Raw genomic sequence first — 25,208 nt, 5'->3', positions numbered from 1 at the left:
CAGGTCGGCACCCGGGTCAACCGTTATAACGGGTGACCTGAATAGAAGCGATTAGACACCGATGGTGATTTGTCTCGGTTGTTTCCGTCGCGGATGGCATTTCTGCGGAATATTTCCGCGTGATATCGCACGCGCGTGAGTCATCCTTTCGGCCTCAGATCTCTGTCATAGACGGAACAATTTGGAGATGTTCCGGATTTTCGAACTCTCGGCTATATATCTTGGGAGTAACGTGCCACGAGCTCGCTTGGCATTGCGTGGCGCTTTAATTGGACAACTGTGAATCAAAGTATATTAGCCGATCGAGATCTCGTTGGAGCGTGCAACTCTTCGCGCGATCTCTTTCTCTCTCTCTCTCTCTCTCTCTTTCATACGCGTCAAGACGCGCGCGCGTTTGCGAATTGGAACGAAGGCAGACCGTTCGTCTCGTCTTGTGACGACGTTTGACGCGTTTTACGCACTTCTTAGTCTTCGGGCAGACAATGCCGAGACGCAGCTGTCGTCTCGCTGCGAGATGATCGTTGCAAAACACACGGTCGTACCAATTTTAAACGGATGCGCGCAACGCACGCGTCGTGTCGTTGCTCTTGAGATATATATCTTGCAACTTGACTAGCTTGTCGTTTCGCGTGTAAAATCGGAAAATTCCAAAGAGCGCGAGGGGTGAGGGTGACATTTCGATCGCTTTGGCTAGGATTTCGCGACCAGTCAAGCGGATTATCAAGTATTTATCCACAGGTGGCCGCCGACGTTAAATACGGGGTTGGTCCATAACCGTCAGAGTCACGGTGGCTGCGGGTGCGAGAGTCGTGGGAGGGGTGGACGTGAGTTCAAAGAGCGCCCAAGCGGATATCCTTATTCGAATGTTTAACTCTTGCGTACGAGGGTGCCCGATGCGCGTCCGTCCAGGGAGAGTAGGTCGTTTCCATGGCGACAAGGGGGTGCATCGGACTGGCACTGGTATCGCTAAAACTGAACGGAGTACCCCCGTCCACGTCACGTTTCTCCCCCTGACAGCCTCTAAACCCCCCCCTCTCTCTCTCTCTCTCTCTCTCTCTCTCTCTCTCTCTCTCCTCCATCCTGCGCGAATATATTCCGTCTCCTGCAGAATATCCTGCCGTACCTGTGCTACGTCTGCTTCCTGTATCTACACCCTAGGTCATCCCGCAGAAATTGGGTTAGATCTCGGAATTAGGTGTCGCCGACTCTGCCGGCGAATCCACCGCCATGTGGACATGTTTCGAGTCGAAGAATGTGACGTCATGTCAACGTACTCCGCCGCTATGACAAGAATGTCATACGGAAGATACAAAAATAATGTTGAGTCGTGTCTCTAAACAAGACGGTTTGATATTTTTAGGCTGGTTTGTTAAATAATGGCATACGCAAAGAGTTATAATTAGAGTTTAATTTCTCTTTAACTTTAACGATCTTGATTTTATTACACAGATTATTTCAAATCTATCGAACTTGAACTTGTGTAATATAGACGACAAAGGAGGATCATGATCAACAATTTGCGAACGATAAATAATAAATTTAAAACTAACTTTTTCAAGTGTAAACGAACAATGAATATGCTTCGTTAATTTCGAAACTCAACTTTATATTTTAATAAATCGATTATAACATCGTGACACTCAGAAAGATGTGTGATAAAAATTAAAAAGTCGCAACAAATTCGATAATCTTTCTCAAATTTTCGAAAGATTTAGAAAACTGAGTTTTTTCTGAAGAAGATTTCGTATCGTTCAAAGAATTCATAAATAAAATATAACTGGTTGAATATAGGATACTCCATATAAATTTATAGGTATTTCTAACTCTTTGCTATTCCGCGAGTTTAAATATTATATTATATTATATTATATTATATTAATTTCATCGAAAATGACGCGTTTTCCGATGGATCGTTTCGATGAATATCTCGACGTTGTCGGCTACTAATTGCGACGGCAAAATTATCCAATGTCTAATTAATCACGGACCTCACCTGCGACAGATAGATAGGAAATCGCGAAAATTATTTCTCTTCCCTCCTCTTCTCTCTCTCTCTCTCTCTCTCTCTCTCTCTCTCTCTTTCTCTCTCTCTCTCTCTTTCTCTCTTTCTTTCTTGCGCGTGGTCGCTCTGTGCGATCGATTTCTATCACAGGGTGAGTTTTTAGGGTCGCGGGGAAAATATTTGCGCGGGGAAATCGGGATATTGTGTCGTCGGTAAACTGAGCGCCTCCTACTCTCGTTTCCTGATAGAATCAACTCCACAGGACAATATGTCCTTTATATCCGATTCGATACCTCTTACCTCCTCTACAACGGTCGATGTACGTGGCAATTTAAGCTCTACTCGTGAAGAAAATTTCCAATCTTTTGTTCCGGGATGTCGCTTAGAGACTTTACCTATCGACATTAATACCTCCTTTCCCCACTCAGACTTAATTAATTTAGATTACGTGAGGGAAGCTACCGTCCAGTTTTCTCGACGTTGCGCTTCTTTTCGTCGCTCGAACGAAGCTTTTTTTTTCCCCCTTTAGATGAAATCGCGTGTGCGTACGATCCTCGCGAATCGATACACCCTGGCACATTTTTTTTGAGGCGGGACACCCTGTATTATCCCAGGGAATACAGGGGTGCACGACCTAGTTACGCTTGGGCGTGTTATATGGGTCATAGACACCATTCGCACTCGGTTGCACGTGCGCGCGCACACGCTCACGCGTGCCGACTGCACTGGTTTACGGGAGCAGCCAACTCACGAATGTAGGGCAAGAAGGTTTTCTCACCCCGCTTTTGCCCCGTTCTTGCCGATTAACGATTAAGCGCTCGCACCCCGCGAGACATCCCCGCAAAGGTCGCCCTCCCCCTTTTCCTGAATGAGAAAATCTAAGGGAGAGAAAATTCAGGATAAAATTTAGGAGGGAAAACAAAAACGAGTTGCTCCACTTGTTTGTTTATTTATTTATTTTTTTTTTTTTTTTTTTGGATTCGCGTTGTTGGAAGCGCGAAATTGCACGCGAGCGGAATGACGCGTTTGCGTGAGGAACGCAGAAATTATTTCAATCTCGCCTGTTGCAATTGTGTGTAACGGGGGGGAAAAAAAACAACGATGGTGTGACGTCCTCGTCTCTCGTCGAGACGGAGAATCCATCAACAGCGAATACCGGAGGACGTGATTGTGTGACAGAGCTTTAGATCGAACTCTCGAATATAGAGTCTGGACTTAAAACAAACACAGGCTTCCACGCTGTAAACTACATTGCCCTCGGGCACAATACCTTTAAACAATACCTTTAACATTTATCGAAAAGGTTTTATAACTCGATTGTCACTCGAATAACAAATGGTTACTGCGCATGATGAATTCGATTTAGCCGTGTGCTCGTTCTAATATCATTATCAAAACGATCATTCTATCATCGATATCGTCAGCTTCTTTTTCCCTTGATCGGATTTTGTGCGTTGTTGCTCGGGGGGAAATTGAATTTTCCATTTTTTTTCGCATAACGAGTAGGAAATTTCGATAATAATGTAGATGTTTAAACTTCGCCGAAGTAATTTCCAGCGTAGAAACCCACCCGAATTGACACAATCCTCTAGACCAGCGGTTTCTCGAGTACACACGGACACGCGCACGCGTGCACTCGGCCAATACACGTTCCTCCCCTCCCTCCTTTCCTTATCCTCCTCACCGTTATCACCCATCTCCGTTTTCTGCTACTGTTCTCTGTGTCTCGCCATCTCCTTCCGATCATTCCGATTGTTCCTCCTCCTCCCCCTCTCTCTCTTTCGCCATTGTCCTAGCTTCTGCATCTCCCTCTGTAACACCCTTCGATAATAGTGACGTCTCTATCTTTACCCCCTCGCCGCTTATCGAAAGTTTCTGTTTTCTTCACTCTCGTCAGGATTTTACCTTCATCGAGAGAGAAAGCGTGATATCTCTCTGTTTCTTTCTCTCTCGTTACCGATTTCTCTCTCTCTCTCTCTTTCTCTCTCGTTCTCTTGCACTCTCGCTCTCTTACTCTCTCGTTCTCTCGCTCGCGCGCGTTGGCTTTGCGACACTCTCGTTCCCTCCGAAGTGCCAGCCACCCCCTCGCCGCTCTTCCTCAACCCGGGTGAGTCGCGCGCCGCGCGCGCCTCTCTCTCAGTCTCTCGCGCAAAGCGGTGCCGCGGTGACGCGACGTTACGCTCGGTGGATTGCGGCTGGTCCAGGTTCTCTTCTTATCGGCGTCATCCGCGAATCGCCGTCGGTCGCTTCGGTTTTTGTTCGCGTCTCTCGTCCACGTTGTCTCCTCCGTCGTTCTTTCTCTATCGAGAATATCGCGCCTCCGGTTCGAATACGCGTGACGGCAACAGATTCCGCACGCGCAAGGAACGCGATCGGAAGGAACGAGAAGAAAGAAGGGAGGAAAGAGGGTGAGAGACAGAGAGACAGAGAGACATAGAGAGGGAGAGGGAAGGAAAGAGAAACGTTCTGCTATTTTCGAGACGCCGTGGTGTCTTGCCAAAGCGCGCCTCCTCGGCCCGCGGAGAACGGACGGCGAGAATCGCGGCCGGAAGATCGTCGCCGTAATTTCCGCATAAAATCCGCATTTTTCCTCGATTGATTTTCGTCGATCGATCCTCGAATAGCGCGCGATCTCGATTTTTCGGGAATCGGAATGTAATACGATCTGGACTACCGATGTCGAGAGCTGGCTATCGAGCATTATAACTCTTTTCTGTCAATGAAGCACGATATATATTCCACGACAAAGAAAGTAGAACGTCGTGATAATTTCCCAGAATTATTTTCACGAACGGTTTGCCTCCAGAGTAATTCCGATATCGTTTGATTCTATCGTTGATCATCGAGAATTTTCATACGAGATTTAATTAATCTCACGCCCGGGACAAAGTCGTTACTTGGGACGTCGTAAGAGATAACGAACCACCACACACGAACCGTGACGGAAAATTGGACGTTTGGCCGTTATCCCGAGACGACCGCCGCGTTGACATTTTTTACTATACCGCGGTCATCGTCGACTTTTCTGGTGGTTTTTCCGGCATTCGTCATATATTTTCCGCTCGCGACGGAAGCTGTTTCGACGACAACGACGGCGATATCTCGCGAGCGTTTTTTTTTACGAGCGAGACGCAATCCTCGAGGATATTTTTGCGATAATAGTCGGACGAGCGTCGAGGAGAAACAGAGGAAGGATAATCTTCCGTGGATTCGCCGCACTCCGCAAATCGACAAATAATTCGGATCGCTTTTACGAGGCCGAGGCGCGTTTATCGGCGGTAAAACGCACGCGGACGGTCGATAGCGTCTCGCGAAATCACTTTAGCCACACGAGATAAGATGAATATTGGAAAGGAAGAGGAGAATTTCGTGAATTGAATTCGCGAATCAGACGCGATTCAATTTGGTAACGGTAGAAGATCTCGTGCCGTTCATTCCGATTGACTTGCGGGCGCGAAAGTGTTGTCTCTAGTGGAAAGGAGCGATATCTGGAGTAAAAATCGAGTCGATTCGAGCGAGCTGAAGGTTTTAGATGAACGAAGACGAGCGGAAGGAAGAAGTGGGAACACGCATTAACGATGTGCGTGGCGATCGATAATCATTGACTATCCCTGGAACATTGTTTGAGTCGGTTTATAAGGACGCGAAAATAAAAAAGTAAAACGTAAAGAGAGAAGGCTGGGAGGAAAGGAGGGAGGAAAGCTGAGGGGAGAGGAGGAAAATGCGAGCTGCGGCTGATCGACGGCGATCGAGGGCGATTCGTGATCGGCGCGTCGTCGCCGAGAATGGAGGATAAATTTATCCGCGTCGCGAGGAGGAATGCGGTAGAAACGCGGAGGAAGAGTGGCACGAGAGCACCACGGAACGCCGCAGTCGCATTTCCGGTTTAAATTTAACACGATGATACGCGTGCTTTCGCAATTAGCCGCTATGGAGCCCACCGAGTTTAACTCGAGGTTCGTTGGACAGAGAGAAAAGGAGAATTATTATTATTATCATCTGGCTTTTGCTTTTGCTATTTACGCGAAATCGAACCGGATCATCGCTTTTCATCCTTTCGTTACGCGATCAGTGCTTCGAAATCGAGTCGCTGCGAAAATTAATTAGCCAACGGAAATTTCATTAGTCCGTTTCTCGCGCGGGAAGGGATTAAAATTGCTCTCTCTCTCTCTCTCTCTCTGCTGGCTATAAATTTAAATTTGTGAAAATGAAAATTCTATTGAAATTTATTAAATCGCGATTTAGGTAAATTATTAATCGGGTGATAGATAATTTTCTGCGATACTTAATAATCGCGAGTGACGCGCGCCGTGCCGCCTGTATTATACGCGCAGCCTACTGACTTCGTTCGCGCGAAATATTTATCGTGCTATTTACGGGGCGCACAGTTATTACAACTCGGTAATTCCGAGTTAATTCCACAAATATTGGGGTACACACACGCTCGGCCGGCTTATTAAATTCTCGCAACGCGGGGCAGCGCGTCGCGCATTAATAAGATTTAATTATGCCCAATGTGAAATTCGTTCGTTTACGCGACGGTTAGATTAGCTTTGTAACGCGATTAAGCATCACGATAATGCTGCATCCTCGTAATAACATCTCGTTATGTACGATGATGCGTAATAACACGCCGATGAATACTTTACAATCTGCATTGTATATGCTCCATTACGAAGCGACTCCATCATTTAATAATCCAATAATGTCGCGCGAATAAGTGACTCATGGTGTAACGCTGACCTATAGAAGCTCGTGATTCATAGCTCAACATTTACCTTTGCCACGTAATAATTATCGGACGTTGTTTACATAAAGATACAAGATGACAATGTAGCTTGTTTCCTAATTAGTAATGATCACTTCTCTTTTGCGTAAATCTTTATATAATAAATTACGAAATTTTGCCATTCTTTACTTTTGAATGGATAATACAACCATGTCGTACCATGGTTATAGTTATTTAACAGTGGCGTGACTTTTTACTTTTAGAAGATTATGTGATAATAAATTGTAAAAATATACAGTGTTGTTATCGTATTCGATAACATGCGGTACATTAACAAGATTTATTACCTCGAAAAATTTGAAATTCGTGAGAGACTTTCTTGAAATTGTTCCTTCGAAAACTTTGTTTTTATTTTGCAAGTAACAAAGTATCGCATTTTTACCATGAAACTAGCTATATAAATTACGCGAGAGATTTTTTGATAAGAATTTCAGTTGATAATAAAATTTATTTTGAACTTGCATCTGAAAATGCTCCGAAAACGTCAGGGTGATGAAAAGAGTTTCAGGAAATTATTTTTCAAGGTTGAGTGGACATCCCGATGAAATTCCGTGAAATGTGAACAAAAGTGTCCGAAGGAAATGATCGAGCTCGCCGCTCGAGGAGGTAGAACGAATTTATTTCTCGCGTGCGCACTTATTTTTTTTTTTTTTTTTTTTACCTGCACCTTCGAAGAGAGGACCGCGGAGGGGGAGGGGGGAAATAAATTCCACGATCGCGTTTCTCGCATGAGAGCATCACGAGCGTTGTTGTGTCTGCTTACAGAGTATACGATGTCGGAAGGTGGACGTGCAGTGATCTGGCACCTAGTATCAGCTCCTCGTGCTGCACGTTACTCGAAAGATTCACATACTAATTGCTACTAGTCGCATCCGCGCGCGCGCGCGCGCGCGCGTGTGTATGTGTGTATATGTGTGTGTATTGAACCCCCACCAGTTGCAGGGTGTACTGCACTGTAAACCCCATGACGCATTTAACACATGGCCCGCCTGGAGAGTAAGTGTGTCTCTTTCACAGAAATGCCCGAGCGACATTCTTCCGCCGAATCTTTTGTTTCGTTTCATTTTCACGCCGACTCATTTGTCACGGGATTTGTCACGACACGCCGCACGTGTAACACGTACGCGTCTGCACGAAAGAGCGACGGGACGGGTCGGAAATGAGAGAAATCCCTTATTATTTAAGTAAATTTAAAACGCTACGGAAATGTCACTTGCAGCTTGAATATCATGATTATAGATTCTTTATTCACTGAATTGATGTAAAACACTGATCAAATTAATAAAAGATTGCGAAATATGAAGTAATACGTAAATAAAGTATAACATTGGCTTGTCGAAACAATCGAGAGATGTGTCTTTTTTACTGCAAATTCTTCGGTCGACTCGAGATTGATTTTTTTTTCTTGGTAAAAATAGTCCGAGTACCTGCAGTTTTACAATCAAGAGTTAATTGAAGCGGGACAGATGACGTAATTATATTCCTTAATTAAGTGTAATGTTTTGCATAAATTTCCACCGGCTGGAAGAATAATGTAATCGCGTTTTATATTGTGTCCTTGGTGATTTCAGTACCGAGTATAGTGGTATATAAAGGAAGCAGGTCGCAAGATCGACCTGAGAGTCCCACGGTGGTGGTGCGAGGAGGAATGCCCTCACTGCCATCCTCCAGGCAAGGCCTCGCCGTAAGTGGCTCCGGTGGTGGTGCACCTCACCAGGACGCCTCGGAGTCGGATATGATAGACGGGAATGCCAACCCCAACGTCGGCACCTCCCCCGTACCGAACTCGATCCACCGTCCCGCGTCCTCCTGCCCGCTGTCCGACAAATCGGACACTGAAAGCAAGAATTTTCGCAATCGGGTATGTGTGCTATTAATCGCTTGCTATTGTCTTTTTTCAATGGAATCTTCAAGATACGTTTAAAAGAAATCGTTAAATCAGCAATAAGTTCCGAAGATAAACATTGAGATTATCAAAAGCATTTTTCCTTTTTTATTTTATTTATTTTTTTTGTGATGTGAACATTGAAAACAAACTTAAAAACTTACATCTGTACGAATATCGCGATATTGTGACGTGCCATCAGAGGGTACATAGAAGATTCTCGACGTTGCAGACGAACACGAAATTGAAGCTGTTAGTTAGAAGTCATGCCATGAGAGAGTCGACTTCCCCTCCGCGGGAACCGCACGGTCCATCGTCGCCGCATAGTCCGCAATCGGCGGACAGCGAGAAGAAGATCGTGTGCAGCCTCTCGCCCAACTCCACCGGCGCCAAGCTCAACAATAACGAGTCCATGTACAACAGCAATCTTTGTTCCGCTCAATCTCCCAAACAAATGCGCAACACGGCGACCTCACCGACTTGTCGGACACCGTCGCGAAATGGTAAGCGAAACAGTGATTCTTTTCCTTTCCTTCTGCGTTTCAGAGAGAAAAAGAAATTTTTAATTTTTTGGGAATTCTGCAGGTCAATCTAGTCCTTCTCAGGTACATTCACCAAAGAACATCACTTCTCCGACCAATGGCAATAAATTGGAGAACCATCGCTCCAAATTCGCTAGCGCGAATATCATTCAGAAATGCAATAATTGCGTGAAGAACAATCAGAACGAGCGACCAGGATTATTACAGACTCCAATATCACCTACCAGATCCGGTCAAGCGTTGCAGCATTCGCCAAAGAGCACCAATCTCGCTCCGAGTGGTCAGAACAATCAGCACAAATCCGAACAACGCAGGCCGAACACATTGAACATCTGTAACAATCAATGTTCGGCACAATGCGGTAATACACTCTCAGTAAGCAGGCCTGGATCTAGGCACAAACTGAGACATCAAAATTCATCACAAGGCAGTTATGACAGCGCATCACCATGTCTATCACGTGGTACGTTACTCAAACAAATATGTTTCTCATTTTTTTTTCCATCTAATTTTTTTGTATTAGAAATTCCGTCGTAACTGACTTTTTTAATATTCCTTCCTTGTCTTTATATTTTTCTTCAATAAATATTAATAGATATAAAATCTTATATCTTTGTCAGTTGTAATTTTATATTAACATTGAAGATGATCTAATTATGAGATCAAAACGTCTGTTATTTATATTGATTATTGTTTAGATTTAACATATTCAATGATCTCAAACAATATTCTATAATCACGCGTGGAACTTCTACTTTTAATTTTCATTTATAATTCATTATTTTTTATAAATTTTACGTTCATTTACAGACAGTAGTACGGAACTGTACACAGATAGCACCGGGATAGATCTCGAACAATTCATAGCGGAGACTATAAACCGCAATCAGAAGGATCGGACGGTGTTGCTGAAAATTGAGAAGGATTTAATCGAGTTCGCGAAAGACCGACAGAAGGTCTCCCACAAGTTTCCAAATATGTCGTCGTACAACAGAATGCTCGTACATCGAGTGGCAGCTTATTTTGGCATGGAGCACAATGTGGATCAGTCGGGTTTGAGTGTCATTGTCACACGGACAAAGAACATGCGAATACCGGATACTCGTTTCAAGGAGCACATCAGGGATGATCTGATTTTATCGGAGGAGCCGCGAAGGAGCATTTTGAAGCGGGACTCAAGTTCATTCGAGGATAGCTTTAATTTCAAATCGCCTGACAGGCTAGGAGGCGATTGCTGCCGGCGTAGCAAGAGCTTCGAAGAGCGGGAAGAGGAATACGAACGTGCTAGACGAAGGATATTCAAGGACAGCAGTGGTGAAAGTAGCGAAGTCACGTCCTGGCCGTGGTCCTCGACGGAGAGTTCAGATGTCTCTGCAAGATTTCGTTTGTTGCATCCGGATCACCTAGTCAGGTAAATCTTTTAATGATCGATGCGCGTAACATTAATTATAAAATATTCATCGATGTGTTTTTATCAATACAATCATTGCTTTAGAATATAGTTATGTGTATGTGCATCTCCAGGCAAAATCGACTGCTGAAGGGCGAATCCTTTGACGGAAGGGATTCGTTCCGCGGTACGGTCTTGCGCCCGTCCGTTTCTAAGTCATTCAGTTTCGGTGGATACACCAAAGGCATGTTGACGAGGGGGGATAGTGTTACGTCCACACATAGCGCGGGAGCTCGCCTCATGAAACAAGGTAATTTAGAATTGTATGCGGAATTACATTAAAAATACTGACAATCAATGTTCAATGTAATAATATTACAGGAGCGATATCGTGTGCTTGTTATTATTATCATTTTCTTTTACTTTATTTTATTATCGCCTGATAAACATGTCGTAGATTCGGGGGCTAGTATGTGTTCACGGCTGAGTCCAAGTCGCTCGAGCAGCGGCTACAAATCGCAGAGCCAGCGCAGTGACGCGACGATATCGCCATCTCCGTCGCCCTCTCCCGTGCCAGCCGCTATGACGTGTACTCAAGTATCTAGTCAGGATTTAGTCTCACCAGAGTCGGGCAATGGCCAGACAGTCATGTGGGCAGTCACTAGTTTATCTAGCGTACCGCCCGGCAGCATAATAATAAACCCGCAAACTAATCAGCCATATACGAATCCAGACGGCTCGATTTATCGCTACGACCCGGACAATCCACCAAAGTTTTTCATTGAAAACGAAAACCGCAACACGACGCCGTCCGTGGCTAACAAACAGCACACGGAATCGCCCTCCGAGCCGTCCAAAACGACAAACAACAATCTCAAGAATGATAGCAAGAAACAAAGGTCGCCACAGTCAAGAATTAACGCGACGTCCGGGACTCAAGTAACGAATACAGCAACGTCACCGAGTCTGCCGTTCACTCCGCCACCACCACCACCTCCTCCTCCTCCTGCTCCTACTTCTGTTCCTGCTCCGCAGAACCAACCCATTCCGCAACAACAGCAACAACAAGCACAGCAGCAACAACAAGCGCAGTCGCATCAACAGCAACAGCAACTGCAGCTGCATCCGCAACCGCAGCCGCAGCCGCAGCCGCAGCAAAATCTAGTCAAATCGTCAACGACAGTACAGATGTTTAGTCATACTAACCAAACAGCTCAACAACCATACGCGACCTATGTACCTACCTCAGAACCATATCAGGGTGTCTATCCGCCCCCAATGGGGCAACCGACTGTGATGATGGCGCCTCATCCGACTCAGGGTCAAGCGAGCATGCAAAATGGCGGTCAGGGAGACGTTGTTTTCAATCAGAATCAGGTCTATACCAATTACGCGGTACCTGTGCATCAAGGACCAATACCACAGTCAGGGGTAAGTATATCGAGAATATAAAAATTCGCTTCTGATAATATATTAAAGATTAGAGATAATATATTAAAGATTAAAGATCGAGAGTGTAACGTAAACTAAATAAGCTAAACATAAATAAGAATTATATAATTTTGGAACGCACTATACTACCTACTATTTAGCTAACGTTGACTGACGAGTTTAACAAGTTGACATAAGTGATAGATGTATTATACTATAAATAAAAAAGTGTAAAATTGTAAGTTTTTTATAATCGCTTTTCAAAAAATTCATTTGTAATAATTGATATTTAGGATATGGCCGAGTTGTCCGGATATTTCTTAGGAATGAACATTTACGATCAGCGTGGTAGCGGAGACAGCCATTCCACGCCTCCGCATTCTACGTATCCGCCTCCGCCACCCTCTACAAATCAGACTGTACAGAACATGCAGACAGTACAACCAAATTATTGGCAACCACCGCCGAATCAGATACCGGTATGGAAAGAAAAAATATCAGTTTATTGTTTGATTGCTGTTTATATCTTTGTTTAGTGAGAAATAAATCCTTTTAGCCCCAACAGACCATGTATTTTGTGCCTCCACCTGGAACGACGATCTCCGTTGGTCAAAATCCAGGTGACAGGCAGCAGCTACATCAACAACAGAGATTCCCGAATTACTCTTTTAATGCGCAAACGATGACGCCTCCGAGCCAAGCAAGTTGTACGTTACGTCGAATACGATTATTATATTTTTATTTTTCTCTGCAATATTTACAATAATCATTAATATATTTCAGCTAATTACGTGGGTAGTTACCCGGTACCTTATAATTCGGTGCCGGCAGTAACCCCAACACCGAGCGATTATACGTATCAACCTCCAGTCCAAATGGTTCCTACGTACTATCCGCCGGGACAACCGACAATGCAACCACCGCCTGTGATGTACAGAGTACCTACGCCACCAAATACGCCGACGTCTAGTCAGGTATTTATTAATTTATTGTTACTAAAAGTTAATAAAAGTTGCATCACTAAAATTAATTAACGCATTGTATTTGATGTAATTAATAGATACCTGGTATGCCGTTGATGTACGTCAATTCGAGCAGCTATGCGGCCCCGGCGATGGTGACCAGTGGAACGTTTGGACACCAGGTCACTCACAACGGCACATCTCCGGCACCGCCTGCCGCATACATGGCACCCACGCTGGTTCCCAATCTCGTCTTCAGACAAAACGTTCCTGTAAGAATAACTACGATAACTGTCATTAGTTGCCGTCATTAAATTCTCGATGATAAAAGATGTTTTCTTCTTGTTTCAAAGGTTGTTCCCGGCGTGCGGGCAACAACGCCAGGTAACTCCCAAAGAGCCAGTCGATCTCCGACTCCGGCGCACGAGCTCTTCGGAGGTGGGAGCGGGGATAGAAGCGCACAACCTCAACCACGTTACCCACTGCCAATGTATCAGGGTGTCCATATCGTACAAGGTAACATTTTCAAATGTAGCGTATATTTCGGTCTATTTCTGTATATTTCGGTTCCAAATCGCTCGGTTGTTAATACATCCTTGAATGCTACAGGAGACATGCGATTGATGCATCCAGGCGTACCATCCAATCCCCGATTGCAATACGCACCAGTATCATCACCGCCTGTTGTTCAAGGTTGTCCACGACCGTACAGACCACCTTCGTCTAATGCTTCGGGGGCTGGTACACCGACTTCCTTTGATGGCAGAAATCAGAAAATTCGCAAACAGAGGTAGAACTTTTAGAACTTTTAGAACTTTTTAGAACTTTTTTATTTTTCTTGTTAAAAACATCATTTTCCCTTTCTCGGTAAATTTATAATAATTCTTGCGTAATTCGTTTAGGTCCAAAGTAACATCTTTACCACCAAGCGTACGACCCAATCTCTATCAGGCACCTTCCATGTCATCGCTTTCATCAAACGTGCCCAAGGATATCAGAGAAGGTATGAAAAATTAATGTGCATTGAGAGAAAGAGAGAGAAAAAGAGAGAGAGGGAGAAAAATTCAATGTTCGCGCTCAGTACGTCGCTTAAAATTTAGTTACTTTCTGCTTTCATTTTGCTTATGAAGAATAAAATGTAACACGATTTTGACACATTCTTGTCTCCCCTTAAAAGCGAAACCTATGGAAGACAGTATGATATAAGGTACAGAACTTAAATATAAGATACTACACAGAACACAGTGTCTTTGTACGATAGGAGCTTTTTCACGTGCGTTGATTCACCTTTCTTGATATTTATCGTTTTCGGTTTTGTATAATAACGTGCTGGAAAGTGATTCCTACTTCCATAAATTTATAAATAATTATACATCTTTCGAACCCATTACGATGCCCTCGAAGTTATTCTAATAAGCGTTCCGATAGAAATTTGTTTTATGAAAAGCTAAAAGCTTTCTTACGAAAGAAAGTAGGAAAGATATCTTTTCACTGCACATGTATTTTATTGTTGCATCGTACGCTTAAACAACAACGCGCACGGGATAATATTCTCAATCAATAAGGAAATGTTCAGGACTATTCCTGTCCAGTTTTCTTGTGAGCAATGTCAATTTCTTTTCCGTTCGTAAAAAATATACGTCTTTGACATTAATCATTTGAAAATTGGAGAGAAATAATTCTGAAACGTCTCCTTGCAGATATTTCGTCATAATGACACTGAATGTATTCTTTGCACATTTTTTTCAAATTTTTTTTACACGATATCTACCGTACATTTTTTCATGCTTATTACCGCACTCGGATCAATAAGATACAAATGATATCATTTCGTCAAGTTGACGTTGGAGAACATAGTGTTGTTCTCACTCTTTCTCACGTCGACTGTGACTATTGCTGCTTTGTTATTATGAGTTATACTCTTTTACAATACATGTTTTGCTTTTATGTATAAGGCTTTTTTTAATAAGTTGTATTTTAAATATCTATATATCTTTTGCTTTAACAACATCTATTTATTTGCATCAGAACAATTCACTCGTATTACATGTCGAAGAGAGTAATAAGTAAGTTACATTTTGTCTTACAAAAATGGCATTTTGTTTTTCAGGAACGGTGAAGGTGACGATCACCCGTCGGAACCAAATACAATTTTGAACAGACGGATTCGCAGGATAACATCGCTAATAACAAGAGTTACAATCTCGATTATTAACAACAATCTAGATTGGCAATCTACTATATTGAGAGATATGATATATTCCTAATATATATTAATTATTACTCTAAATTATTTAAAAAAACAGCAAGAGATATTATTAGAAGGAAACGTGTACATTACATCTTAAATGAAAAGGAAAGCTACATTTTTTTTTTTAATAGTAGAAAGATGAAACTTAACTCTTACTCGAGAGACTTGCAGTCACACTGAATTCACGATAAAACTGGATTCTCATGACAACGCAAAAGCACGAGATGAAAGAAAGAAAGACATTATGTAATCACGTGCATGTGCCCAGATGTAAGGAATGAACAAATCAGCGATGCACCGAATGATTACTGGATAAAATTTTAATTATTATTACAATATTGTACGTGTATATATGTATATATATATATATATATATATATATATATATATATATATATATATACACGTATATATGTACATACGTATATATATGTATATGTAATACTTGAAGATATTTTAACTGCGGTTTTACACACACACACACACACACACACACACACACACACACACACAGATACCATATGAATGTGAGATTTACTTTTAAGATACATTATTGTTAAGGTAAAATAAATACACACGAATTTCCCGAGGTGGTCGTCGTGATGATTTCCGGCTGCCGGGAGAATATGTATGACGATTAAACTAATGTACGAAGAAAGAAAAGAGAAAAGAGTACTTTACTGAGTACGTTTACAAAGCGCGCGACTTTTTTCGGCTTAGTATTAATCGCGAATCCAGAAAGGATGTTCTACTATCTATCTTACCTGCTAATTTTGATATACTCGCTGCCATTGTATCGGTCAACGAATGTTGCATTAACGTCGCTGCCCATTCCGAGTCCATTTTTTGAACGAGTTGTTTGCTACCTCAGCGTAATATCTATGAAAATTCTAAAAGTTGGCCGCGCGTTGACGATGCCAACCCTTACGCTTCTCTCTGACATGTATTTATTGTACGTGAATATTGAGAATTTCTTATACTCTTCACAAAATATATTTACATATAATTTCTACAAGCGTATACCCTCTCCTTCTCTCTGTCTTGTGTCTCGGAAATTTCTATTGTGTTTTACAAAACGCTATATATCGACTTTGCAAGAAAAACAAATGATACTCGAAAAAATAGAAATCTAACGTTTTACACTTTCACGACATTCTATATTCGACTAGGTAATGTCTCTAATCAATCACAATTTACTATTATACCGGTGTCATTGACTATAAGTAAATATGTAAACGTATTCAGTACATAATCTTTATGTCTAGTTTGAAGCAGTAGTTAAGCGTGAAACCATCACAGCCTGAGATTCCACCATTCTATTCTTTGTATTTGCGAAAAAAGAAAAAGACCGAGATTACCGTATCTTTATTTGCGATAATAGATAATAGATAATAAATAATTTTCTGCGTTCGATATCGATAATAGATTACTATCAGTGTGATTTTGTTTGTTTATGATCACTCTTTGTCTCGAGAGCTTAGACTAAGTTAAGTTTCTTTTTACATCACTATGATTCGTCTTCCAATGTTGCAAGCACGCTTCATGGACTTCGCGGAATCATCTCTCTATTATTTGTATGTGTGTCACATATATACTTATATGTATGTTTGATTATACAAAAAATGTACAGTGTACATAAAGTACATCCCTGGAGCATGTGATATTTTATATACATATATATATATATATATATATAATATATACGTTATATATAAAATTATATAATTATTAATTATATAATATATATAATTATTATAATTATATATGTATATATGTAGTCACATGCACTTCAGATGTATTTATATACATGTATACATACATACATACATATATAGATATATATCACACGACAGATGTATTTTTCTCGCACACTTGTTCCAACGAAATAGAGATATATGCGCTATATATGTATATATGCGATACATATGTATTACACCAATAGGGGTGATGGTGACACGTGGTCGCGATAATTAATAACGTTTCCGTCTGTAAAAATTAAGACCAGCGCGGGCAAATCTCGCGTGATCTAGATTATTACGCGTGGTATATCATTTTATTTTAACAAATTGCGTATTAACAACCTGCACTCTTACAAAAAAAAAAAATAAGTAGAGTAATCGCAAAAAAAGTAGAAATCGACCGTTAATCGTTATCTCGTAGCATAGATTGCGATCGCGATCGCGAGAGGTGCCCGCGTTGCTCTGCGACACACAAAAACCAAGTGGAATCCATCCAGAAGCTTCGCTTACGGTGATTGTACTTCAGAAACGTAGGTGAAGGTGTGCCTATCTTTTTATGAGAGTTTAAATAAGTGAGAAAAAGAGCACGCAAGAAACGTACACGCGAACCTATCTATTTAGCCGTTAACATAAACGTAACGAGAGACATCGTTTTTTCCTTGTGAAAAAAGTGTTGTGTCACAAGTTTTGATCTCGTTGTAGACTAAGAAAAGAGGAAACAAGGAAACCAAGAAATCTGAGCAGCAGTTGAGCGAAGAAGATGTAGATATCGGAATATTTCGATTATAAAGAGATGGGCGCACAACCATAGTATTTAACTGTACCTAATGTCGTAGTGAGTTAAAAAAAAAAAACAAGATGAAAAAAAAAGCATAATTGTACCTATTAAACAGAAAAAACAGTTCACGTATCTTTTTAAGGTAATAATAATACGACGGTAAAAGATGAAGAGATAACAGCGGGTGTGAAAGAAATCATCGGTCGTCAAATAATGGAATTGCCATCAACTATCGTCCGACACATCGCGGCACCGTATATTTTGTAGACATTCGATTCATGTGATCTACTAAGTATTTCTAAGTATTTCATATGCGCCAGCATAGATTTTAGAGGACGGGGGAGAACGAAGGAACAATCGCGTCAAGACGTGATATACGCGGATATACAGTGTGATATAATGACGCGCGGACATTATTTCTTAAGTTATCGCTTCTTTCTTTTCCAACGGAATTTGGCGAACCAAAAGTCACGGTAATAACCACGTTTATATGTCCTTATATCCTTGTTTCGTTTTTACTTGATTTTAATGCTGCAGTAAAACGTTAGTTTTATTAACGCTTTACTGCAGATATTCGACACACCTGTTTCGTGTATCGCCCTGGCTTAAATCTTGTGGAAATTTGAAGAACACTTATATCGTTATACTTGGATACTATGTTTATATTTGAATTTAATTTGAATGTAATTCCAGAGAGAAAAATTGCCGCGATTATTGTGTCTTAAGTATTCAATCGTCGATTTCAACCGTATTGATTGATATGCGTCTATTTCAAATTCTTACTATTTAAAAAGTGGAACGACGCATAACAGGTGTGACGGATTTTTCAATTTACCTGAAGCTTGAAGAAAAGGGTGAAAATATGTAGACACCGAGAAAGAGTCACCCCTAATCGCGCCGCGATCGGGTTAACAAATCTTAAAGAGAATGAAACGACGAAAGAGAACGGGTAATATATAAGTGTCGTAAGTTCGCAAGACCTCACACATTCGTTTTCCTGCTATTTTTGTAACGCGACGTAAGATGATTGACAACGGCGAGCAATAAATCGGTAGAAGAAACAGGACAGAAAGAGAGCAGAAGGAACATCGAGCTAAAAAAAATATGATGATTATACGCAAATTGTGACATCGATTTTTGCACAAAAAGAATATCATCTCTTCCTCTCTCTCTCTCTCTCTCTCTCTCTCTCTCTCTCTCTCTCTCTCTCTCTTCTGTGATTATGTAGAATTTTTCCGTTGATTTGAGCGTTTTTCTCAACGATAGCTGTTCTGTATACCGAATTGCGAGAAAAAACTGTTCGTTTCTTCATTTATTCTATATTGTAGTTTGATAAAAACGAGATAGAAAGTGTTCATCTTGTGAGAAATAGCGAGAAAACATCACGATACTGCGTTTCGCTATTTTCCGATACGAAATGCGAGAGATATGTGATCAGAACTACATAGAGACGGAGTTATCTCAGTGTTACAGGAAACAACGTCAACATCTTGCCATTAAGGATATCTTTTTACCACGATCGCTTTCGTTTCAATTGCAGAATTGCAAGCGAAGAACATCACGTGTTTGATACTTGAAGGCCAAGTCGCATCGGCAGATCGGTCAGTAGCATCTTCGTGAATGAATCTATCGTTCAAAGCGCAAAAATGGATGGATTTGTGAGTTGCAAGTATAACATTGATTTAACTCGTCCCTCACTGGAGTTCCAGCTTTAATTTAGGTGAATTTAGCCGATCACGTTTGGTCCTAAACGATGTCGATGAGACCGGTCTTGAAAGTCCAGATTCACTCGGATGATGCGGACAAGTTGCGAGTGTGTACCGATATATATATATATATATATATTTTACATATATATTTTTTGCGCATCCCGACGTGGCGTATCGGTAAGGACAAATTACAGTGGCTGTGCCTCCATGCTTAGCGACGTACTTCACCGTGCGATTGCGTTCTCTCCCGTTTTGCTAATCTTACTGCGACAAAAGAAAAAAAAAAGAAAAAGAAAAAAATAGAGCGATGACTTACGCCACTCGCCACTTCTCCGGACGTCGATCATCGAGCATGCGTAACACGTACAAGTATTCAGGAAGAGATACAAAAATATATATATATATATATATATATATATATATATATATATAATTTATATTTATTATAAAGTAAGGTCTCCTATGAAAAACGAACGCGGATGTTTCAGACATGTCCACCGATTCTTCGGCTGCACGGGGGAGAGCACCGTGTTGAATTACATTTAATCTTATTTAAGAGGAAGGATAAAGAGAAGTCGAGAAAGGATGGTTAAGAAGGTGGTGAGAAGAAGAAGAGTAGACCTGAATTATCTGTGTATAAATATAATCGCGAGGGCAACGAGAGAGGAGAAAGGCGAAGCAATTGACAATTCTGTGGCGTTAATAAAGAGCTATATTATACTCATCCGAAATGCACAACATCATAGAGAGTCGGAAAAAATTTGATATAGAAGTCATGTCAGTCTAATTATATTTCTTGTTATATTATATACATATATATATTATATATATATTATATCATATTTTCCAAAAACGAATTATATATATAATTCAATAAAAAAGAAGACACTCTCGTTTGATAATTTGCCAGCTCGCATCAATTATTTTATGATCATGTTCGAGACACTTCCGTGCCTAATCACCTACTCACAGTCTAAGTAGTGGAAAGCGTGAGATGGAGGAATATTGAGAATATGTCTTATAGTTATCAGTTTTATTAGATTTTTTTCGTTATTTACACAAATTCGTTGTAGATTCTTTTGACAAAGGTCCAGAGGAACATTATGGGAGCATCGGAACTCGCGTTACCTCGTAACGCGAAGAAAAGATTCTATACAAGCATTTTCATCCCCAATGATCACTATGAACCAATGCCATGGCGCGGCGAGAGATCGCGCGATCCGTTCGCCGAGCGATTCCAACCCTCGACAGAAATTCCGCGGGACCCATGGGACGATTCGAGATTATTGCACTTTTCGAGGAATAACACTAAGAGGACTGGAAGCCACAAGTTTTCTACGTTATCGTATCTTGAAGTACAAGAAGAAATAATTATATTTCGCCCGTGAGTTACGAAAACGTAAATTTATTATTATTCGAAGGCTGCATCTATGCTTTTCAGGAAATACTAAGAAAAACACTGGAAAACGCATTGATCTCATATCATTCGTTAAAATCTATGACAAGCCGATATTTTCTATTCTACATCGATTAAGAAGATACTTTTTTTAAATGATATTTTGCAACGAAAACCTCAAACTATTTCGAAAAACTTTCCGAATTCAATATTTTATATATAGATATACATATAACAATTTGAATTTTAAAGATTTTAAACGTTTCAGATATTCAAAGGGCAGATTTTATAGATGTTCAAGATGTTTGAACGTTTCCCTATTTCAAAAAAGGATTTAAGCACTCATCACTAACGACTCTAACTCTAAATCGGCTTTGCTAGCCTTCGATAAAATCCGTAAGCGTTAGCATTGTTTCATTCGACACGTCAGGGTCCATCCGGAACAGCTGTCGCAATACATTATCGTTTCCAGAAAACTACTTATACCACAACACTCCGTTTTTGCACGGTAGCATAGCTTGACGAGTTAACGAGTTACGTTACGGGTGTCGGTTTCTCTCTAAATGTAAAATTTTACGGTCATGTACCCATCACCACGTTGGACCCAGTTACGCGACTGCGTTGGCAGTAGAGTTTCCTTGTCTTTGTCAATTAATATCTAAACGCTTTATGCTGCCACGACGTCGGTATTAATGTTCTTTCTTTGTTGCACACGCGTTTTCCTACGTTAATCAGATCCGACAGATTGGATTTATGTCGGAATCATTTGAAACGTTCATCTATCGTTAGAAAATACACGTGTTCTCTAACAATTCAGAACCTGCCGACATTGGAGCAGCATCCCGTTTCAATTAGACTAATTAACATTAATATTTAAGCGTTATAAATGAATTACAATCAGATTATACCGAGCGCTGACATATCTCGCATTCATTCGAGTATCGCATCGTCGTGGACGTCGGAATAATGTATAGGTATGTAATCTTGGATTTTAATATTGACTCGTTTCTATGATAACTATAAAATTATGATTATATCTTGCATTTTGTGATAATTTCATCGTCGTGGATGTCGGAATAATTTATAGGTATGTAATCTTGGATTTTAATATTGACTCGTTTCTATGATAACTATAAAATTATGATTACATCTTGCATTTTATGATAATCCATTCATACACAGCTTTATCGAAAGCTTTGAATAATCGGTACATACACACATCATATTAGATTACGTTCTTTTCTAATTTTCTTTAAACTTTACCGCAAATGTTAGTTGAACCGTTGCTATTATTAAATGAAATATCATTCCATCGATATTCTCCAACACATATTATGTCAAGTATATAAATGATTTAAATTTCATGCACGCATATACACACATAAAAAACACATATACATACTCACGTAAATTGTTCTCACTCGAGAGAAATTCAAAATTGAAACTGCATTGGAGCAAAACGCAAAAGTAGCAGCGTCAGAAGTGTCAACGATTGCACGCGGAAATCACTGGAGTATTTGATTGAATTATTTGAGAAGTTCACGCATAATGTTGACTTGAACTTAAATCTAGCTAAAGTGAGTTCGCACGCAGCAATCGAATAAATTGTCGAGAAACAATTGCGATTGGACGGTGCTTTCGCGCGCGTGTGTTTAGTGCGATAGATATGTGTTAGGTAGGACAGCGTATACCGGACTAGTGTACAGTATAGTATATTAGATATATATTTATATATTTATATATATATATATATATATATATATATATATATATATATATATATATATTAAAATGATGTAAAGATCTTTCGACAAAATGAGCCATGTCGGTTCGTTAGACATTTACGAGCAGTATAAACGATAAAGATAAATTTCGCTTAAAGTATAGAGCTCATTACGGACGGAACAGTTACTACCTCAAGCATGATGATTTGCGAATTAGATCTCAAAGCGAGAAACTTGCAATTCCAAGCAGATCTCAATAGTACGTAGAAAACGTAGTAAACAACATATCTTCCCTGATAAAAATATAATTTTTTTTCTATAATATTGCTTATAATACTTTATACATTTTTATTACATAAGAAATTTTTTAATTTTTTTATCTTTTAATAATGTGAAATATGCCATTTATCTAGCTGAATATTGTGCCAAATCAAAATTGAACAAATTCTTCGTTACGCGTTTCATTTTACGAATTATCGAGACTGTTGTAAAATTTCTCTACTCGAAAGGATGTGGAAACATACCGAAGGAAGAAGAAATAGAAAAGATTGATATACAGAGTCGAATTCTTCTATCTCGTCAATTCCTTAATTACCTTGAAGCACCGCTTAGCCGAGGATGTTATGCGAAACGTCGAACGAAGTACAGCAGTACATCAATAATTGAGCAAGAGATCCGCGTTTCGTTCGTTTCGCCTTTTCGAACCTCGTGCACACAGTGACTTCGACCGTCGCCTTGGAAATCGATCTCGCGTCGAAAGCAACTATTCTAATTAATCTTCGTTGATCGAGTCTACCCGAGAAGACCCGCCCCCCCCCCCCCTCCGAAACCTCACATCATTACAGATTCCGCGAAAAATCCGCAGGGTGTAGATCTTCGGATTAGGATAACTCGGGTATCTCAATCTCGCGCCGAACGAGGCGGTCTTAGCTACTGTGGCTGTAAGCAGTGTTCGTGTACGGTCCACTGTAAATGGACGATCCCGTCGTGGACACGCTCTTGTGTCGTCTCTTGGCAAGCAGTACCAAGATAGCAGCTACCACTGCCAGCATGAGTATGAGACCTGCGATGGCAATCCCAATAGCGAAGCTCCTCTGCGATATGCAAATGGTGTTCGGGTCGTCGATAGCCTAAAAAAATCCGGAGAACAACATGATGGGATAAAAATTTTTGACAGAACGCGAGATACAATAAATGCCAATCTACTGTAATATTTTACTTAAATCTACTGACAACAAATTTATTCCTAATATTTTAGGATTAGTAATTGAAATAAATGTCAAAGTTGTTGATTGAGTAAATTTGTGGTGTCAATTTGTGGAGTTGGCACTGCTTTTTCCGCGGAGATAAATCTGAGTTACCCTTTCTCTAAAGACATCGTCGGAGAAGTCCGCTTTCGAACCAACGTCCGAGGCTTCGTTGACATAAAGACCGCTGTAAACCTCGATCGTGGCTGGGGTACCGTCCAAGCCTTCGACACCCTTCAACTCGTTGGCAGTGTCCCTGCGTCGTCTGGCTATCGAGTTGCACAACGGCGGCTGCAAGCAGAAAATAAGCGATGACCATTTGCGGCGAGTCTTCGAGAAAATGATTGGCGGCGGGCTCCAGCGTATTCCTTGCCAGGGTCAGACATTACATAATATCCCGCGTGCGTTTGTATAACATAGCTTGGTAAGCAAGTTCAATCGGATAATCGTGGCAGACGAGGTAAATGCCCCGATATTTTCGAACGATAGGTATAGGCTATTATAAAATCGTTAAAGGATTATTATAAACATAGTGCTTAGTGCGCTCTCCCAGCGGAGCCATTATTCGAGCTAGCTAACGCTTGTGTATCATAATGACGACAGTACCGTATTACTGCATCCTCCGCCATGCTTGATGCACAGCCTAACGTTGCACTGATAATACACGCTCGCCGTATAAGGGAACTTGTGCGCCTGAAAGTTCACCCTGGCCTCCGTTTTGTCCTCGTTGTACGTGAATTGTCCCATTATCTCGCCGTCGACCGGACAACTGTGAACAAACAAGCCAAATGATTTCATCACAAAAAAAAAAAGGAAAAAAAAAAAAAACAGATCGATTCACGATCGCGCGCGTCTTTTTGTTAAATTTCTTTTCTCTTATGTAAATCCTTTCGGTGTCACGAGATGACCGTCGATGGCTTACCCCTCGTCGTTTATGAGTCGCTGCTCGCCCCATCCGAGACCGTCGCGTACCAGGCAATCGGAGATCTTCAAGCCGAACATCTCTTGTTTGTCGATGCTAATGACCAGGGTCAAAGGATCGCCGATCTTCACATTCTCCGCCACATGATGCTGCGTTGGATCGCCGCTAAAGATCTTCATCGTGCATCCCGGCATCGGCGCGGTCGCCTGTGGGCAGTTTACAGTTTAAATATTTCAAGACGACTCATTTACCTCTTTACGTCGACGTTTGCTTATCCGTCCGTCCGTCTGTCCGTCCGTCCGTCAGTACGGATATTTACGTATGGATGAATAATACAGATAAACGCGATATCCTTTGCGGATTAACCGCAAAGATATCGACGTACATTCGACCGGGGTAGGTTTCAACAAGGTTCACCTACGAGACATATATAACGTTTTA

The 25,208-nt window shown here is 41.0% G+C and overlaps 3 protein-coding genes across 5 annotated transcripts in view; 2 read left to right on the top strand and 1 right to left on the bottom strand.

The window, feature by feature from the left end:
• Positions 1-7,698, top strand: part of fra (neogenin protein frazzled) — a 45,057-nt gene extending 37,359 nt beyond the window's left edge. The window contains exon 28 of the transcript XR_016138071.1: positions 7,557-7,698. The gene's annotated coding sequence lies outside the window, so the exon portion shown is untranslated. The remainder of the gene's footprint in view (positions 1-7,556) is intronic.
• LOC105430966 (uncharacterized) overlaps positions 1-22,870 on the top strand; it is a 34,674-nt gene extending 11,804 nt beyond the window's left edge. Inside the window, exons 1-15 of one of the 3 annotated variants that reach the window (XM_089071506.1) lie at positions 5,463-5,958; positions 8,363-8,652; positions 8,909-9,179; positions 9,262-9,681; positions 10,029-10,629; positions 10,743-10,918; positions 11,066-12,039; positions 12,333-12,518; positions 12,596-12,746; positions 12,823-13,013; positions 13,100-13,273; positions 13,355-13,517; positions 13,611-13,791; positions 13,904-14,004; positions 15,112-22,870. In XM_089071506.1, coding sequence (XP_088927632.1) covers positions 8,440-8,652; positions 8,909-9,179; positions 9,262-9,681; positions 10,029-10,629; positions 10,743-10,918; positions 11,066-12,039; positions 12,333-12,518; positions 12,596-12,746; positions 12,823-13,013; positions 13,100-13,273; positions 13,355-13,517; positions 13,611-13,791; positions 13,904-14,004; positions 15,112-15,158 — 3,849 coding nt within the window. In that variant the 5' untranslated portion in view covers positions 5,463-5,958; positions 8,363-8,439 and the 3' untranslated portion in view covers positions 15,159-22,870. Of the gene's footprint in view, positions 1-5,462; positions 5,959-7,643; positions 7,788-8,362; positions 8,653-8,908; positions 9,180-9,261; positions 9,682-10,028; positions 10,630-10,742; positions 10,919-11,065; positions 12,040-12,332; positions 12,519-12,595; positions 12,747-12,822; positions 13,014-13,099; positions 13,274-13,354; positions 13,518-13,610; positions 13,792-13,903; positions 14,005-15,111 lie in introns of those variants that run through there. The other 2 variants (XM_011644828.3, XM_011644825.3) reach the window with 2 other exon arrangements.
• pio (zona pellucida domain-containing protein piopio) overlaps positions 20,497-25,208 on the bottom strand; it is a 55,872-nt gene continuing 51,160 nt past the window's right edge. The window contains exons 6-9 of the mRNA XM_011644822.3: positions 24,768-24,973; positions 24,452-24,614; positions 23,960-24,136; positions 20,497-23,728 (exon numbers count right to left, since the gene is read on the bottom strand). Of these exons, the coding sequence (XP_011643124.1) occupies positions 23,525-23,728; positions 23,960-24,136; positions 24,452-24,614; positions 24,768-24,973 (750 nt within the window). The 3' untranslated portion in view covers positions 20,497-23,524. The remainder of the gene's footprint in view (positions 23,729-23,959; positions 24,137-24,451; positions 24,615-24,767; positions 24,974-25,208) is intronic.

Source organism: Pogonomyrmex barbatus, unplaced genomic scaffold (genome assembly GCF_055798465.1).
Source record: "Pogonomyrmex barbatus isolate J1 unplaced genomic scaffold, ASM5579846v1 scaffold12, whole genome shotgun sequence".
NCBI classification, from domain to species: domain Eukaryota; kingdom Metazoa; phylum Arthropoda; class Insecta; order Hymenoptera; family Formicidae; genus Pogonomyrmex; species Pogonomyrmex barbatus.
The sequence above is the reverse complement of the archived record's forward strand: the minus strand, read 5'-3'. Positions and strand labels throughout refer to the sequence as shown.